Raw genomic sequence first — 19,786 nt, 5'->3', positions numbered from 1 at the left:
TTACATATGTACATACTTATATAATACTACATTTCTATAGTATAACATAATAAATTTTTGATTAAGATATATGATGTACATAATAAAATTTTTAAATAAAACAAAATTAAAGTTTTAAAAAATTATACATAGTTACTGTATCTTCTAACATAATAAATATATCACTACTTATGTAACATATATGAACTATGTTTATTTTTGCATGTTTTTATACTTTATAGACCTTTCTTATACACTAAGCCATTATCTAAGTTCAAAGCCGTAAGAAATTGGCCAATCACAGTCGAATGCAAGAAGAATAAGCGATTATGATTGGTCAATTTTTGACGATTTAAAGCTTAGATAATTACAAGTCTTACAAGCTTATTACAAGTCCATTACAAAAAAGGAGAAGATGGTATTATGTATAGTATAATATATATAGTAGCCCGGGCTTTCTTAATATCTCCGTTTTTAGTGACAAATTCCAGTGATTACTTATGGAATTATTTATTTAGTAGCTCGCCGTTACGCCATGACGCTAATATGTCAATACGCAATAGTCAGCACTTATTATAATACATTTTAACTTTCAAGATTTTTGAAATGTTTTTAAGAAGGTTTCCTACATTAGAGAGTCAAAAAAGTTGATTTTTTTTTATAAATCGATAATACAACTTTTCGAAAATATGTCCCTAAAATTTTAAAAGGAAATTCAAAGTCCTTCGGTATAAATTCAGCGCTTATACGGGTGCATAATGCACAGGTATAAATTTAAAAAAATATATTTTTATTATAATTCTAAAGTACTCTTAAAGCGTTCAATTTTCATGAAACTTCATTTTCTGGAAACTTTTTTCTATCTCTTATACTTTATAGTTTCGATGATATATTCTCTTCCAAACAAAAAAACGATTTTTTTCGAAGGGGTGTTTCATTCCTTAAATCTTGAGATAAGCACAAACTATAGAATACGGAACTAATATTTCTTCATGCTCTACAACATATCCAAAGCTCATTAAAATTGGTGGGATCAATTCTCTTATTAGTAGCACAAAAGAGACCTGAGTAGAAATGTACGTAGAATGACTCAAATTGCTCAAAATGAAAGAGAAAGCTGAAGTATTATTGTATGTCACTGAAATAACAGATTAGCTTCCGAGCACTGTAAGTATTCAAGAATTAAATCGAAAACCTTAAACGCATTTTTCTCGGAATCTGTTTTTTTGCGTTTTCTTCAATTTTGTGTACACAATTGGAAAAAAAAATATTTGACCAAGTATTTGACTTTTTATAGGGTTTGGTAGTTAACTAATAGTCAACTCGATGAACCTAAAAAATTAAATAAAAATATAAATCATTTTTTTGCACAAAAAAAATGGCTGTTAGTTAGTGCAAATTGTAACTATTTTTTCAAAGTTGGATAAAATTTTAATTTATATATATTTGTTTAAATTTTTTAAGTTTATTTAAGATGAAAAATTATAACAATTAAAAATATTTCTTAATTTTTTTATTCCAGCAAAAATTAGCCGCTGGAATGTACACAAAATCATAATCATAATCGTGGCGAGACGCCAAACTAAATGTTTATATTTTTATTATTTATAATACTTTTTCTTCACATAAAAATTTGTACGTGCTCTAATTGTTTTGTACGTGCAATAGTTATATTAAAACGTGCAAAAAGTTTTAAAACGATAAATATTAGTCTTCCTTTTAAAAAAAAATCACCATTTTCCTATAATGTTTCCTATAATGTTTTCTATAATAAGATCCTCTTAAAATATATTTTAACTTTAAATTATATACTTTCTCATTCTTATTAAACTTAAGCATATTATCACACGATTACGTTTTAGTGTGTTGTTTGTTATTTAAAATTTTATTTGGCTACATACATTTCGAGTTATGTAAAGTTGAACAATGTCAATAGCGTCTTGCTAATATGACTTCCTAAGCGCGTTGATTGCTCAAGGCCTCCTTTTTCGAGATTTTTCTATCAAATAATTATTCCTTGAACTGATTAGCTCTAATATTAATTTATAATTTACGTTACACATACTGTGGATTTATTTTACTGAGTTGCCTATATAAGCCAAAAGTTGTATGTATACACATGTGTACGTATATACATTTGTATATGTATATACATTTTTATTAGTAGTGTCGTAAGCAATAAATATTTCATAACTTTGAGTCCAAAATCGATTCAAAAACGTTTTGACGTGATTGTTAAGTTTTAAACCTAAATTGCTTATTAATCAAGTTATTGTGTAAAATGTAACTGGGATGCCATAATACAATCTTGTTTTACACGTTTACATATAAGGATCATTTCCAACTAATACGAATCCTTAGGGATTAATTCTATCTGCATTAGTGCCTCAAAAGATATAAATCGATAATTTAATCTCCTTTCTGCTTTCCGCAACATTTGTGTCAATAACTCAGCTAAATTATATCAGTCTAGAAGTATTAGTATATATAATAATATTAGAATTCTTAGGATATGCAACGTATTCCAAATCGATCATTATTTCTCGAGAAAAAAATCCATTTCATAAATTTCAGCAAAAGACCTGCCACATTAATTTCAAATTAAAAGTGACAATCAATCATCATATAAGAATATATAAATTATATAATTATTATTCAAATCGTAATATTAACATAAAACTTATTTCATGCCTACTTGATATATTACGTTCTTATAATATCAAATTTAATCAATAAACATGAATTATTTACATATATGCGCTCTTATAAGATGACAATTATCGGCTGCGTTCAAGAAACACGCTATCAATCCTATTATATCATTCTATCCTTGTTTTCCAATAAACGACAAAGATAGAATGACAATAACGCTGATAGCATACCCCTCTGAACGCAGCAATCGAGAGTAGTTAAATTATAGTTAAATTATCTTTAATTTAATTATTAATAAATATAGATATATGTATTCAATTAACAAAAAAATAGTATATTAAAAAATGTTTTTGTAATTCGGATTTATAAAATGATGATTGTTAGGGTTGTTTAATTATGTCTAAATAGATATCATCTATAATTATCTATATATTGTATTACTGATAATTTTGTAAATAAAAGATAAATACGCAATATATCATGAGCTATGGAATTATAGGAAATATATAAGAGATTATCATGAGATATGGAATTTTTAAGACTTCGTCATATGTATATACAATATTTATTAATTACATTTTGTTAAGTATAATTAACAGATATTTTTCTTCTCCTCTTTCTAATATAATTAAACTTTAATATTATACAATAATTAATAAACTTTAAGATTTTCTTAAGGAAAAACTGCTCGCGATTTAATTAAAGATTGGATCTTTCCAATAAACGGACCGACAATTCAAACTATAATTAAATTTTCTTATAGAAGAAATATAATAAAAAAACTCATACTAAATAAGAGAATAGACAAATAAAATGAAATTACCGCTGTTATTATGTGCAAAACGAAATTTCAGATCGCTAGAAGTTCAAAGTGCTTAAATTTTTTTTCTTTTTAATTTGTCTACGATTTTTCCTTTTTTTCTTTTTTCTGAATTTATAGGACTATTACATCGAATAACAATCCGGACATAGATAACTTAAATGTCGATTTATCTTTAATAAAGATATATATTATATCTTCTTTCAATGTGTGCATTTCGTTGCCAATTTTCAGAAGACATACTCTTTACGCAATTTTATTCGCGCGAAACGGCAGATTGTTATCCACGATTAATATCACCAGCATTCCAAATAATATTACTTCTCGAATAATCTGACAATTATCACGAGCTCGCGAGATTTTTCCAGTTCGTTTGATAAGGCTCTTTTTTCCAATGTCATCCACTTCACATATAAATTACGATGTCGGAAAACATCGCTACGTATAATTATAAAGATGCTCGAATCGCAATCCCGCGTTATCCTCCTAGATCTGCTATTGATGATTGTTCTGATCTCGGAAGAAATCACAAATCAAGGATCAAAGCACAGGTTTTTTTATCAAATTTATCCTCGCAGTTTTATGGATTCTGACAATGATGGCGTAGGTGATCTCCAAGGTAAAACAAAACGGAAAAAAACGGAAAAATAAAAAATGCAAGCATTTAAATGCATTGTTATATATTTTTGTGTTATATATACATTCGTGCTTTTCGTCTACATAATGATTTACATCATAACGCTGCCACACATTTATCTATTGCATATTTGTTCGAGAAATAGTTTTGTACCGAGAAGAAATTTGAATAGTTAATGCTTTCAGATTTTGCTATCTTAAGTCATAGTATATATTTTCGACATATAGTGAGTGCAAAAAATATTTGTACAGAGAAAATATTTTTTTAAGAAAATTTATTTTTAAAAAACATTATTTCCTCCTCCCTCTCCAGCAAGAAATGATTCATCGAATTGATATCGAATCGATATGGATCTGACAATTTCGATACCAATTCGATGTCAATTCAATATCTAATTAACAGTCATTGCTGGATATTTTAATAATTTATTAATAAAGGCAATTTAATAAATGGTAATTTAATAATTTATTGATAAAGAATAAAATAGATTGTATGTTTCTCAAAATATATCAAAAAAATATGTTATAGTTATAAAAAATGTCATCTTAACAATAAGCGAAAACTGTAATATTTGCACTCACTTAATATAATTAGAGAAAATAAAAAAAAATAAAAAAATATCAAATTAATTACTATGTATATAAATAATAGAGTTACTATATATTAAAAAATTTTAATTAATTTTTTTGAATTGTATTTCTTGCATTAATAACATTTATAACAGAAAGCAATTTAATTAAATATTACACAAGAAATAGTGCTAAGTATAATAGCATGATAAATAAGTATTATTAAAATGCTTAAAGTTAAAAAAAATATGATATCACGATAATAGATGATTGTCATTATTATCTTTCATAATGCACTAGAAATTTCTGTTTGTTTCAAAACTAAGAATTGTATCTCAAAATGCGTTAATTCATTCATTAACGTAATGTAATATTTCATAAAAAATTTCACAAAAATTTCTGACTACAATTAAATTTAATATTTCCTTTTTTTTTCTTCTCATTCTAATTATATGTATATAAAAACATATAGAGATTAACATTTTCATATACATTTTCATGTATTTAAAAAATGTATATTTATACCTTGCATTATTATTGAAAAAATATTCCTATAACAAGATAAATCTTTTATAATATCAAAAAGTAGAAATGTTTGTTATAAACTATCATATTATAATTAATGTGTTAATCTTCGTTTATGACAAGTATAACAAGCAAACTTAATTATTTGAAGGAACCTGGAATAGGAGCAATATGGCTCACCCATTAATCAAAGCCCTATGGTAGATTTTGGATATGATATTTTAGATTTTAAAGACATTGAAAAACTATTTAATACATTAATGGATTTCGAAAATCTTATAAAACAGACTAAAAAAATTGGATTAAAGGTAATAAAAGATAAAACTAATTTATATAAAAAATGTTTATTTTAAAACATACAAGTATTTCAACCGAGTATTAATTTTGTTAAATTTTAATATCATAATATTTAATTTCGTCACAATGCTAATATTGAATTAATTCAATTCTTCTAGGTCATTCTCGATTTCGTATTTAATCATACTTCCGATGAACATTATTGGTTCCAAGTGAGTTTAAATCGTACCGGAAAATATGAACATTATTATACATATAGGCAAATGTATGTACATAGGCAAATGGAAAGAATAATAACAGTCAGCCACCAAATAATTGGTTAAGTAGTTGACGGTTCGGCTTGGATTTTCAAACGCGTATAAACAATGGTATTTCCATCAATTTCATTGGAGGCGGATTTGAATTACTCTAATCCCCATGTGCAAGAGGAAATAAGGATAAAACATATAGTATTTTGTGAAACATTATATTTGTTGATAGAATGAAATACAAAAGTCTCGTTTGTGCAACGATTATATCTCTAACGCGTTGATTAATTAATTACAGACAAGATGCAAAATATGCGATCCACATAATATAGTACAATGCTGGGATTTAGTTGCACATTTCGGTCGATTTTCAGCTTGGTTCCTGTCGATCGGCATTTAAGCTGCGCACGGATTGGTAAAATAAGAGGCAAAAACCAAGCGGAAAATCGCATATTATGCATCGCATATAATCGCATATATTCGTATTTTTATGTAACATAGGAAACTATTATATACTGATTAAAAAAAGGCGTGGACGGATTTCGCATAGACGCAAAACCGCATCTTTTCGAAACAAATTATACTTCGGATGAACCTAAGAGCAATATAAAGAGGGTATCAAAAGATGATTATAATTATTTGATTCATATGTTAACGAAAGATTAGCTACAAATATATGATTTAGTACAAAGCTGGAGAAAGATTGAATGACTATGCTCTTAATAATAACATAGATGAAAAGATGCATTTGCTTTTAATATCATATATATTAATATAATATCTGTAAATTTATTTCAGTAATTATATCATTTTCAGAAAATTAGAATTAATTTACTTTTATATTACATTGCTTCAGTATATATTTGAATTATACAGACATCTTTCTTTCTTGCATATTTCAGGTGATGAACTGAAACATACACTTCATTAGAAAATACAATCAAATATTACAACTATGGTTCTCACATTCCTTTCAATTTCAATTTTATTATAAATGTGACTGTGCTACCTCAAATGTTATTAGGTGTTGGAATTAATTCGTAGCGTTTTTTAATGAAAGAATGTTATTTATTTCACATGAGCATTAAAAAATACATTAATGAAAGTACTTCCCATCACTTGTAAAACGCTACGAATTAATTCCAACACCTAATACTATGTTTAAAAAGATAATAGAAGAATGGATAAAGGCGATGCCCAGACAGTATCACTAATTGGGTGATAAGAAAATGTATTTCCATATTCTCACATATTTCCATTATTTATATTATATAACAAAACAATAATACAAAAATATATTTAATTTTCAAATTTTGCAACTATCCATTTGATATGAACTATACATTAAATTTTTACATTAAACATATTATTAAAAATATTTCCATTAAATCACTTTAAAATCATTTAAAAAAAAAAGAACAATTGCTGTGATAATATATTATAATATGATATCAAACGATATCAAACACACACGTATGCGCACGTGCGTGTGCATGTGTGTATATAAATATGTAATAACATAATTTAATACGCTTTAACGAAGGATTTAACTGTTAATTGTGGTAAATTTATATGACAACATGTTAATTTGTACATATAAAATTAATGCTGAAGCATTGAATAATTAAACCTTATTGTAGTATTTAAAACTCCTATTTTTTATTCTTCTTTTTATTTTCATCATTAATAATTACGTATATGTATAACTGAACTATTTTATTTTATAATAAAAATAAACAGTAATTTATATTACCATTTATAATACTGATATAGTGCAACGATAATTGTAATTTACAGAAGTCCACTAACAGCAAAATATTCGCAGATGAGAAATCATGATCGTAATCGTACTGCTTCGTGTTTTCTCGGAAGAACCGATCAGATGACGATGTTAGCCATGATACTGCCAGGCGTGACAGTGACATACTATGGCAAAGAAATTGGAATGATTGATAAGATGGATATAGCAGGATCCTCAAGCTTCTAACGCGGGTAAAGATACGAGTAAATATAAAAGTTGATCTCGCGATCTTGTCCGCACACCATACCAATGGGACTTCCAAAAATACTACTAATCATATAAAATTATAAATTTATCTTTATTTTAAAATTTCGTTATCCCTTATATACATGAAAAGTTAAAACATGTTGGGAGAATTACATGTGTGAAAATTTCATAATATACAAAGAGTCATTTCGGCGATTTCTAAAATATCATAGATATTACATTATATGTATATGTCAGAAGAAATCAAATATTACTAAAAAAGTTTAAATATGGAAAAAAACAAAATATTTCTAAATATTATTAACAAACTAAACATTTAAAAAGATTAATTTTAAGTTATAAAAAGGATTGCTCAATGATAATATTTTCGTTTTAATCGTATTGACAGGATTCAGTAAGGCTATTAAAACTTGGTTATCAGTTCATGATAATTATACCAACGTAAATTTATTACTACAAAAAATTATTGAAGACTCATCATGTTTATCGCGCTCTGACGTAGCTACGTAATACATCGTATGCATTCAAATTTGGATCATTAAATATCGATATCAAAAACAATACCGTTTTACGTAAAACAAATAAAAAAGCTGTGACATTATTAATAAATTTCTCAGACGAAAAAAACAAGAGATTGATTTAACAAAAGTCTTAACGAGATTCAAAAACGATACAATTAAAATAATGAGCGTAAGTTCCGGAATAAAGCAAAAGTAAGTATCATATCATATATTTGATAACTCGTTAATAAATTAAAACAATTAGAATTTTATATATACTACAATAAATCATTGTAAAAGAATTGATCTATTATTTCTGTGTTTTTCAGTCAAGTTGTTAAGCTAAAAACAAAGTTAATATCCCACCGGTTCAATAATCTTTCTAACTAGTTCTAAAGTATATTGCTTAATCAAAAAAGTATATCGCTTCAAACGATTATACTATTACTATTTTCTTTAATAATAATGTTGTTATTATTATAAAGAAAATAGTAAATAAATAGTTAAATAAGAAATAATAAAATTAATTAACGAGATATATATATATATATGTATTATATATATACATATATATATATATATGTATATATAATATAATCATACTAATTATAAAAGATGTCATTCGACTTTATTAATTATAGATATTTTTAATATCTATAATTAGTGTGTGTGTGAATGTGTGGGTGTGTGTGTGTGTGTGTGTGGATTTTGAGAAAATAATGTGCTAAGTTTTCCACCATCACATTTTATCCATCGATCATACATTTCTTTTTTCGTATTCATGATGTACTTGATGATTGAATCCGATTAGATGGTGACATTTTAATCTTCAAAAAAACATGTTCTGCTATTTTTTAAAGATAAATTTTCCGATTCTACAAACAAGTGATTTATTAATCAAATAAAACATAACTAGAAATTGTACTTACTAATACTGTTTATAAAAATTATATTGTTTGCCGAGTTATACTTTATTAAATATACTAATAATTTTTTTAATACCATACGAAGATTACATAAAGATTATTTAAATGAAAAACTATCTATCATATCTATCACAATATTAAAGTCTTAAAATAAAAGTCTTACAAATAACTTTTACGCTTATAATAATCGATTGTAATTAACATATATATTATCCATTAAATGATGTTATAAGCGCAAAACGGATTTTTCCCATAGTCATATGAAGTTTTTCAATTTTTATGAGGTATCATCTTTTAAAATATTTTTGTGTACTTAATATATACTCTGTATATCTGCCTTATGAACTTTCTCAGTTTTTCAAAATTCAATAACGCTATGTAAAAATAAAAAATCATTCAATATATCAATATTTTTAAATGGGCATTAGATTCTAATAATGCGTGATTAAACTTGCAAAATTCGTAATAACTCGACATATAATCGTAATTAATATGGACAATAAATAGACTGCTTATCGGATAGAGTCTTCGCCTCATGGCATCCGTTCTCAACGCCGCTTTCAAAGCATGAATTATGCATTTCGCGAGAACATCGATAAATATTGCTCTTGAACAGACGACGTCCGAATCACACTATTACAGTAAAAAATGATTTATTGTTCCTCTTTCTAGCGTAATAAACTTTTTGTTGTGACTGAGATAACCGAAAAATGCATCAGGAATGGATAATGATCTATAACATAATACTTTTCTTATATTCACTTTATTTTAACAAATATTCGTAGCAAACACATTGATATCACAGAGAAACATAAAAAATTTCTATATCATTGTTTAAAAATCTCATATGCTTATGCAAGAATAAAATTTAATTAAATGCTTCTTTATTAATAAAATAATATCAAGACTATATGAAGTACGAAATTATTTAAGAGTAATTATGACAAAAACAAAAAGGAAAAATCAACCAAAGATAGAAACTTACGTTACTTTTAGCATTACTTTTATTTTCTATGTTAATAATACGATTTAACAATGATGTTGCAATTTTTTATGGCAATAAGAGTAACTAACTAAAAACTAAGATTGGGAAAGTCACTTTTAAAAAATAACTTGTCACCACCACGCATTATTTATTGAAAAACGTAATTAACTTATTATTTGTAATGCATTGACTTGGTACTTTAACAGTCAAACCTCTGTAAAATTAAGTTCCGTTTTGTTTTAACCTCCGTAAAAGTCATGTCTTAACCTCTCATATAGTAATCGAACACATATGCTCGCGCATGCGCATTTGTTTACTTTTATGGAGGTTAAGTCGATCGGTCCCGACAAATTACTTTTATACAGGTTCAACTGTATTTGTTACAAATAACAAGTTACTTTTTTTTTCAATAAACAACGCAATGGTGAATTAAGTTACTTTTAAAAAATTTTCCTTGTTTTAATTTTTAATTAATTATCATTATCATAAAAAATTGCAACATCATAACATAATTAAATAGTTATTACGAAAAAAACCTCAATTATTTATTTATTGTATTAACACTCAAATTTAGGTGTTTACCATCAAAGTTAAGTATATAGACCATCAACATTGGATGTTACTTAAGTGTTGAGCATCAATGTTGAGTGTCAGTTGAGAGTGACCAAAAATATTCGGTGTTGCCTTGGTATAGACATTCAATATTAAGTGTCGTTAAGCGTAACGCATCAATGTTAGGTGACAGTTGGATGTGATCATTAAATTCGGTGAATAGTTTGGTACATACACTATACTATACACCGAATTTGATGATAACACCCAATCGCGATTGTTACTCATGACACTCTATAGATGAGTGTAAATCTTAAACGACTTAATGACGTTTAAGTGTCATTTTCAAAATTGAATGTAAGTGTCACTTGAATGTTAATCTTTATGATTGAGAATTAACAATGAAATGTTGAATATACAGGGTGCGTCACCAAAATCTGGACAAATTTCAATTTAAATTTCTCGCTATATTGTGCCAGAGGTTATTGTTGGCGTCCGAGAAAACCTGATGCTTCTAATAAACAGTCATATTCTCAAAATGGCCGCGAGTTGAAACCAGTGCGGAGTATAATCGAAGAACCGCGATTATCGAAGGCCTTCGCATTGGGGCGCTCAGCAACGGAAATAATTCGGTTCTTTGGATATCCGAGATCAATCGTTTATGACATTGTGGCAAAATATATGGCTTTAGAACAATCCAACGAAGGTTCCAGTAAGTCAGCGAGAAAAAAATCACTCGAAAGAACGCACCGCGAAAACCTCCGCAGTCGTTGAAAGGGCTGAAGCGCTGATTTCAGATGACCCAGGGCAATCGTTGCGAAAATTAGCATTAATTGTGACGTAAAAGCGAACCAATGCATCGAATTGCCGAGGAGGATCTTCGATACACATTAAAAATACGACAGATGCTCTCTGAGGCTGCCAGGACAAACCAAGTTGCTTACCTCAGCTCCCATTCTGGTCTCCCAATAGCCTAAATTTAAATCCCTTGGACTATTATGTATGGAGCGTAGTTGAAAGGGTCATAAACAAATCTCGGCATTCCAATGTGACGTCATTAAGGACCGCTATTGAGGCAGCATTCGTCGATATAGACAGCGCCACATTACAACGTGCATGCGAACGCTTCAAACCAAGAATAGAGGCTGCCATTCAAGCTAAGAGAGGATATATCGAATAATTGTGCTCTAGGCAGAGATCCCCCAAGTGCCATGTAAAAGGATTTTTTGTAATATTTAATTTTTTATTAAAAACATTTTGTTTAAAGAAATTGTTCGATTTGTCCGGATTTTGGTGACGCACCCTGTAGATGCGCCGCCAGATTCATTTATGAAAGAAATATATTTTAATACTATACACATGAAACATCTTTTTGGCAAACTTTATCTAGGTTACGTTCGGAAACATCATCCGAGTGTCCTCATATATCATTTTACCCTTGTCTAATGTAAAACAAAGATAATATAAAACACATGGGCATCTAGATGATATTTCCAAACGCAGCCTAGATAAAGTTTGTCAAAAAGATATTTCACGCAATCTTAAAGATGTTGAAGTCCTATTGAGATATATCACAGTTATATACTAACATTCAGTGTTCTTGGATCATCGAAGCAGCAGTTCCCACGATTGCAGTAATCAAGCACCGTTGGATGGGTGACCACTTAGAAAAATAAGGAAATTAATTTCCAAATGAGAAAGAGAGAGCGTTTTTTTTAATTATAATTTTGTCGTGTGTATTTTGAAAAATGTTGCAAATTAATAATATTATTTTAAGAACAAAACAGATTTAATTAATTTTATTAGGTGTTGGAATTAATTCGTAGCGTTTTTTAATGAAAGAATGTTATTTATTTCACATGAGCATTAAAAAATACATTAATGAAAGTACTTCCCATCACTTGTAAAACGCTACGAATTAATTCCAACACCTAATATATTATAAAGCCATTTATTTTGATGCCATTTTCTTTGGATGTTAATCTTTAATTGAGTGTAACCTTCAGTTGACGATCCGAAATTATACCCAAATTTGAACGTTCTTTTTGAGTGTTTAACGCACAAAATTGAGGGTATTTTTTTAAGAGAAGAAGTAACAATAAAAAGTATGACGTTACTTACTTTTCGTCTCTGAAACCAACACATATATATACAAAATAAAAGTCTATTCCATTCCTACTCCATTATGCTAGAATTTTTTTAAAACATTTAATGTTAGTGAATCGTCTTACAAAAATTACATAAGCTTCAGGTAAAAATTATAAGCCTCATTTTCATGACAAGTCAGATGAATTCGTTATGTATGCGCGTTACATGATTGTAGCAGCTATTAATCTTTAATACACATATGGTTTTTAACACTTTTACCATACACGATGAGTTTTCCGTGTTCTGAGTTAATTTTCATCACTTTTACAAAAATGTAAAGGAACTCCTGACGGGGAACACTTCGTAGCGGGTAGGAATCCAAGAGATCATGCAATTGTCATTCAAGCAAAAAAGATTCGAAACGACTCATTGATAACGGTTAAATATCAAAAAATATATTTTAGACTTCGTTATAATTTTCTTCGTTCTTTTACTAACGTCTCGTGTGCGTAACGATGATAGATAAGTAAGCAGGATCACTAATCTCTTAATTATTCCCAGCATTTATGGCGACCTCATAGTTATGACACCTGAAAATGAGGAACTAATATTTAATATGACTGTCATCGTTTCCGGCACATTCCGGGCGGCATCTTTATCGCCATATTTTCCACATATTACGTTTGATTACATTGTGTTCATTGTGTTGCGTTAAGGCTTCGTTGGCTTTCGTACGCTGTGTAGTGTTGTGTCGATCGCATCGTATCTGAATACGGCATACTTGCAAACGACAACGAAAAGGTGGACAGGTAATCAAGGAAGAGTGTTTCTCTTCTCTGATTGGTTCCAGCAGTTGTAGTGCAACATCCGCAAACGTGCATGTGTATGTATAGTGTATGTACGTCATACACACAATATTAGTGCGATATAATACTAGTGTACGTAGCACCATATGTTTCATCACGCTCCTACAATAGCTGCGGTCGAAAAGGATTCGGATTAAAGTATACGCTAAGTTCATATGTGTCTGTGAGGTAGAGTTTATGCTGAGAACGATCAAAAATTTCGAAATTGATATATTTTTTACTATTTCTTATTGTTAGTGTAACATGGCGTCTCAAACTGTTAAGTCGTAACAACATTTGCTTGATAAACGTTTTGCAACCTGTACTTACGAAATAATAATCCACAAACACATAGTTTTCACGAACAAATAACGTCGAGTTTTTAGAATTAGACAGATACTTTATCGTAACAAATTTGTTACACAAAAATTGATACGAATGTTCGATTGCATACATCATACACTGAGAAAAAAGTTTTGTTGATATGTAATCAATCTCAATTTTTTGTTGTCCTCCCAAAAATTTAATTATTTTAACCAAATTTTTTGAGGTTGCGTGATATATTGTGATAGTATACCTATAAAAATATGTCGATAAGCTGGAAAAACAGTGACTTCTGATGACTTTGTTAGAATTCGGGCTTCGCACGCACGCACGCACGCATACACTTTAAAATCCCCTTAATTAGTAAAGAAAAAGAAAAATATTTTAATTAAGAAAAATAAATCTATTTTTGGTGAAAGCGAATTTTATTACTAAATATTTCAGAATGAATTTATACACATCCAATTCTGCATACCGCGAGCGCCGAATCTTTTTCGGTTTTAAAACGCAATCATGAGATGCGTTCCAAGTTACGCATGAAGCACATAATGCATCATTGATCCTTGTTGTTCAAATAACAAAAAAGGATAAAACAATACATAATCACCCATAAACAAAACTAATCACATGTTAAATTCAGTGATAAGCAACTTTAATCATTTTTTATGCTAAGAAGCATTTTAAAATAATATTAATAATTTTTCAAATTATTATAATAATAATTTGAAAAATTATTAATTCTTAAAAACACTTTCGGGTATACCCAAGCCTTCTTATTTCCAAGATTAAAAATTTTTTGTTTTTGAAAAATGATTATTGTCTCGGGTTAGAAAATAAACTTTATAGTTTTATTTTTATATTCCATATAACTTTAAATAATTTGCGATGAGAATTTCAGGAAATATCAAACTGAAAAGTGTCTCAGGTATCACACCCATGTGTGGCATTTAAGATAGTTTTTTGCTAGTGTAATCACGTAAGTAATAATATATTTTTGGTTCAATGGCCTTGATAAATATTATCCAAGTCATTATGCAATAACATTTAAAAGAATAAGAACAACATTTAAAAGATTTTAACCGTCGGACTTGTAAATACTAATGCCGGCGATACTGTATCTTTCAAGCCTTATAACTCGAAAAGCATTTAATGAAAAAATATTTTATTATAGTATTTTGTAAAGCTTTCGAGATAAGCTACAAGAATATGTAATAAAAAAAAAGGATTCTATTAAAAAATTCAAAGTAATCTTGCCCTGACCATGACAACACCATCCAAGGTTAAATCAATAATATCATCTTATATCCCCCGAAGTCAAAAAACTTTTGTTTGAAATATTTTTCGATTTAACGCAGTATTTCTGAGATATTTCAGTGGGTCCTTAAAAACGAGACATCCTGTATATATGTATACACATCAAAATCCGAACAAATCAAACAATTTCTTTAAACAAAATGTTTTTAATGAAAAATTAAATATTATAAAAAATTTACATGACACTTAGGGGATCCCTGTAGAGCACAATTATTCGATATATCCCATTTGCTTGAATAACGACTTTTATTCTCGGTCTAAAGTGTTTGCACGCATGCTGTAATGTATGCGCTGTCCATGCCGACGAATGCTGCCTCAATAGCGGTCCTTAATAACATCACATTGAAATGCCGAGACTTGATTATGACCCTTTCAACTACGTTCCATATGTAATAATCCAAGAGATTTAAATCTGGGCTGTTGGGAGGCCAGAATTCCTTGGACCAAAACATATCGATGGTGTCTGAGAGCCAATTTTTAATCAAATGACTCGGTCATTTGAGCAGGTGCATCATTCTGCTGAAAAACATATAGCCTTCCGGACGCCACAGTTTCCATCCACGGCTTCACTACATCAGAACGCGCAATGATTGCCCTGAGTCATTCGAAATCAGCACTTGAGCCCTTTCAATTGCGGGAGTCCTTGCAGTGAGTTTTTTCGAATGATTCTTCCTCGCTGGCATATTGGAACCATCGTTGGACTGTTCTAAAGCCGTATATTTTGCCACAATGTCATAAACGGATCTCGGGTACCCAAAGAACCGAATTATTTTCATTGCTGAGCGCCCAGCGCGAAGGCCTTCGATGATACTCCGTACTTGGTTTCAACATCGCGGCCATTTTGAGAATATGACTGTTTACTAGAAGCATTAGGCTTTCTCGGACACCAACAACAACCTCTGGCGGAGGCGCAATATAATGGAAAATTTAAATTAAAATTTGTTCGGATTTTGGTGACGCACCCTGTATATACGAGGGCAAATCAATAAGTACCCGTGTTAGTAATGAAGACGCAGGCTTTTCACAAAAATTGTTTTTATGTTTCAACGTAATTCCCTTTTAGGAGGATACACTTTTCCCAACGCTTCTGCCATTTTTTTAACCCCTCGGAAAAATACGATTTGTCGAACTCTGCAAAATAGGCCTCTGTTTCAGCGATGACCTCCTCATTCGACGTGAATTTCTTTCCACCGAGCCATTTTTTCAAGAAAATAAGAAAAAGTCACAGGGGGCTAAATCCGAAGTACGGTGAATGCGGCAGCAATTCGTAGCGCAATTCGACTAATTTAGTTGTGACGATTGCGGAGGAGTGAGTCAGTGCATTGTGAGCAATCGCGGCACCCATCGAGCCGACAGCTTTTTCATTCCAAGTTATCATGCAAAATATTGAATGCCGTTCCGTACGACACGGCTACGGCCTCTGCTACTTCATGCACTTTCGTTCGGCGATAAGCGAGAATCATGCCGTGGACTTTTTCAATGCTTTCCTCAGTAACCATGTCTGTCGGGCGGCGTGGGCATTCGTCATCAAAAACAGACCAACGACCACGTTTGAATTCGTTGAACCAATATCTGATGGTTGTCGTAAATGGTGAAGAGTTTCCATAGACAGCAACTTCGTTTTTATTTCTTCGCACGTTTTTCCATCCAAAAATAAGAAACGAATCACGGATCGATACTGCTCTTTTTCTATTGTATCGGAAAACATCAAACACGCTCACTACTTGCTGTCAAATCAAGACTATTGCATGAATCACTCTGAAATTTTGTATGACGTCGTTTGAAAGATGGCAGTACACGATGGTAATGCCAATTTGCATCAGCAACGTCGCCTGTCTTGAAATACGGGTATTTATTGATTTGCCCTCATATGTATATATATATATATATATATATATATATATATATATATATATATACACACACATAATAAGATTGGAAAAAAGACCATTTATGTTAGGAACATTACTTTAAATACGAAGCGCCACTACGGTCTGAATGTTAAGATGTTGAACTACGATGTACTAAGATGTTGATTATATATATATATATACTATTATATCTACTAACTATTATATATATTCTATATATTCATTTAAATGAATTTAATTTCAGAAATTATAATTGCATGCCGATATGGTTGTCGAATTTTCAACGCAATCAATCTGAAATATTAATAATCCCCCCAAATTAATTCATTTAAATGAATATATATTAATAGTTCAGCATCTTAACATTCAGACCGTAGTGGCGTTTCGTATTTAAAGTAATATATATATATATATATATACACACACACACACACACACACACACATACAGAGTGTTTCATTTTTAGTGATATAATCGATCTCGCGAATCAATGATTTTATATGAACTTGACCTTGAGTGATCTTGTCAAAATCAGAAAGGTTATTAATGTTTTTTAAATGAAAATCTCTATTTTTTATTACATATTCTTGTAGCTTATCTCGAGAGCTTTCCAAAATACTATAATACTAATAAACACTATAAGAAAATTACTTTTCATTAAGTACTTGTTAAGACAAGACTTGTTATAAGACAAGACCGATCACTGATTTGGCTAACTAAGGTAAGACCGATCACTGATCCGACCGATTAAGGCAAGATCAGAACTGATCCGGCCAACTAAGGCAAGATCAATTCAATATCTTTCGTAATAAAATTCTTTTTATCTGCATTGCATTTGAATGTCGTCTAAACAGATATCTATTATGATACAATCTTTCTGCTCTATAATAATTTCGTCCAGTTTTACCAAACACAAGAATAATATCAACGATTTCATTTAAACTGTAAGCGGCCATTTTGAAAAAAGCTTTGAAAAAGCCCACTAATGTAAAAAAATTAAAAGAAAAAACTATACGAAATAAAGAAAAAAGTTGAATCGTTCAATTGGGAAGGATTGGACTCAATTCTGTGCGCGTAAACATATGTCAGTGTGGATAGATCGCGGAGACGCGCGCGCATAAGAATCTCGCTCACACGCGCATGCGTACATGGATAACGCTGGCGGTACTGTAATTTCAACCTCCATAACTCGGAAAGTATTCAATGAAACGTAATTAGTTCAGTACCGCCGACATTAGTATTATGCAAGGTGTTTGACCGACGGCTAAAATTTCTTTAATGTTGTTCATGATCCTAGATAACATTTGTCAAGATCAAAGTCACATTAGAGATTGTTCCTCTTATTTTAATTTTTACATAAAAAAAGAATTCTTGGTGCAAAAACCAAGATTATCTAAGATATGATCCTGAATAACGTTCAAGAGGTTTTAACTGTCGGTCGAACACCATAATACTAATGCTGACGGTATTGTAACTTTCAAGCCTTATAACTCGAAAAATACTTAATGAAAAATAATTTTATTATATTGTTTTGAAAAGCTCTTGACATTAGCTATTAGATTCCGGCATCAAAAATAGAATTCCATTTTAAAAATCAATTTGACCTTGATATGACCTTGGCAATGTCACCTAAAGTCAAACTCATTACGCCAATAAATCTTTTGAAACCCTATAACTTTTATCTGAAACATTTTTTCCTAAAATACTTAGTTTTCGAAATATTTCGTCGTCCCGATACACTTTCTATACATCCTATATATATATATATATATATTAGGTGTTGGAATTAATTCGTAGCGTTTTACAAGTGATGGGAAGTACTTTCATTAATGTATTTTTTAATGCTCATGTGAAATAAATAACATTCTTTCATTAAAAAACGCTACGAATTAATTCCAACACCTAATATATATATATAACCATTTATGTAACATAATTATTTATAATTATAATTAACATTTTTCATTTATTATACATTTTTTTATTTATATATTCGGTTCATTTTTGTTTCAATTTATTATTCAACAACAGAAAATATATGTTTTCTTTCCAAAATCAATTTCAAATTTTCTTTATTTTCGTCCTTTTAATAACTATGTTTTTTAAAAGATACAATAATGTAGTATTTTTTTCTGAAAGTTAGAAATTTTTATTTTCTAAAATGTATATATTTAAGATATTTATAACTTATGTACGAAAAATAAGAATTTTTAAACAAAATGTGGTTTTTTTCGAAACTATTGTTTACTTTATAGCTTATAACTTTTTTTTATTAATGAAGATACGTACATTTGCTCGCCTTATATTCCTTATTATCTGACATATCGATTAAAAAAAAAGTTTGTTTAAATATATTCATTTTTATGAATATTTTGAACAATCAAAGTTGGCTTGGGTATACCATTCTAGGCATTTACTTTACAAAATGAGTCAAAGTGTTTTTAAGGGTTAATATTCCTCTAAAATGCTTATTAACATCAAAAATTTTTTAACTGCAAAAAAATTACACTTTATATACGATGGCTCTTTCGTATATGAATTTCCGAAACGTTCTCGTCGGAAGACGAGATACCCAGGAATTAAAGATTTTGTAAGATTTCTAGTGAAACAAATCTCAATATAACAATGGTGCAACTAACACGGACA

The 19,786-nt window shown here is 29.4% G+C and overlaps 1 protein-coding gene across 1 annotated transcript; it reads left to right on the top strand.

Annotated features, from left to right (window-relative positions):
• The first annotated feature begins 1,068 nt into the window (after positions 1-1,068).
• LOC105152579 (maltase 1) lies at positions 1,069-11,968 on the top strand. Its single transcript, XM_087408860.1, is given in 18 exon segments — positions 1,069-4,070; positions 5,305-5,356; positions 5,358-5,490; positions 5,638-5,754; positions 5,757-5,800; positions 5,802-5,837; positions 5,839-5,870; positions 5,873-5,928; positions 6,229-6,431; positions 6,433-6,471; positions 6,630-6,746; positions 6,884-6,925; positions 6,927-6,945; positions 7,553-7,692; positions 7,694-7,797; positions 8,121-8,211; positions 8,213-8,352; positions 8,355-11,968. Coding segments are annotated over 18 exon segments (1,626 nt in total). The 5' UTR covers positions 1,069-3,907; the 3' UTR covers positions 8,453-11,968.
• Positions 11,969-19,786: the final 7,818 nt, after the last annotated feature.

Source organism: Acromyrmex echinatior, chromosome 8 (genome assembly GCF_024713525.1).
Source record: "Acromyrmex echinatior isolate Ae372 chromosome 8, ASM2471352v2, whole genome shotgun sequence".
Classification (NCBI taxonomy): Eukaryota; Metazoa; Arthropoda; class Insecta; order Hymenoptera; family Formicidae; genus Acromyrmex; species Acromyrmex echinatior.
Note: the sequence above shows the minus strand (reverse complement) of the source record. Positions and strands in the feature narration are given on the sequence as shown.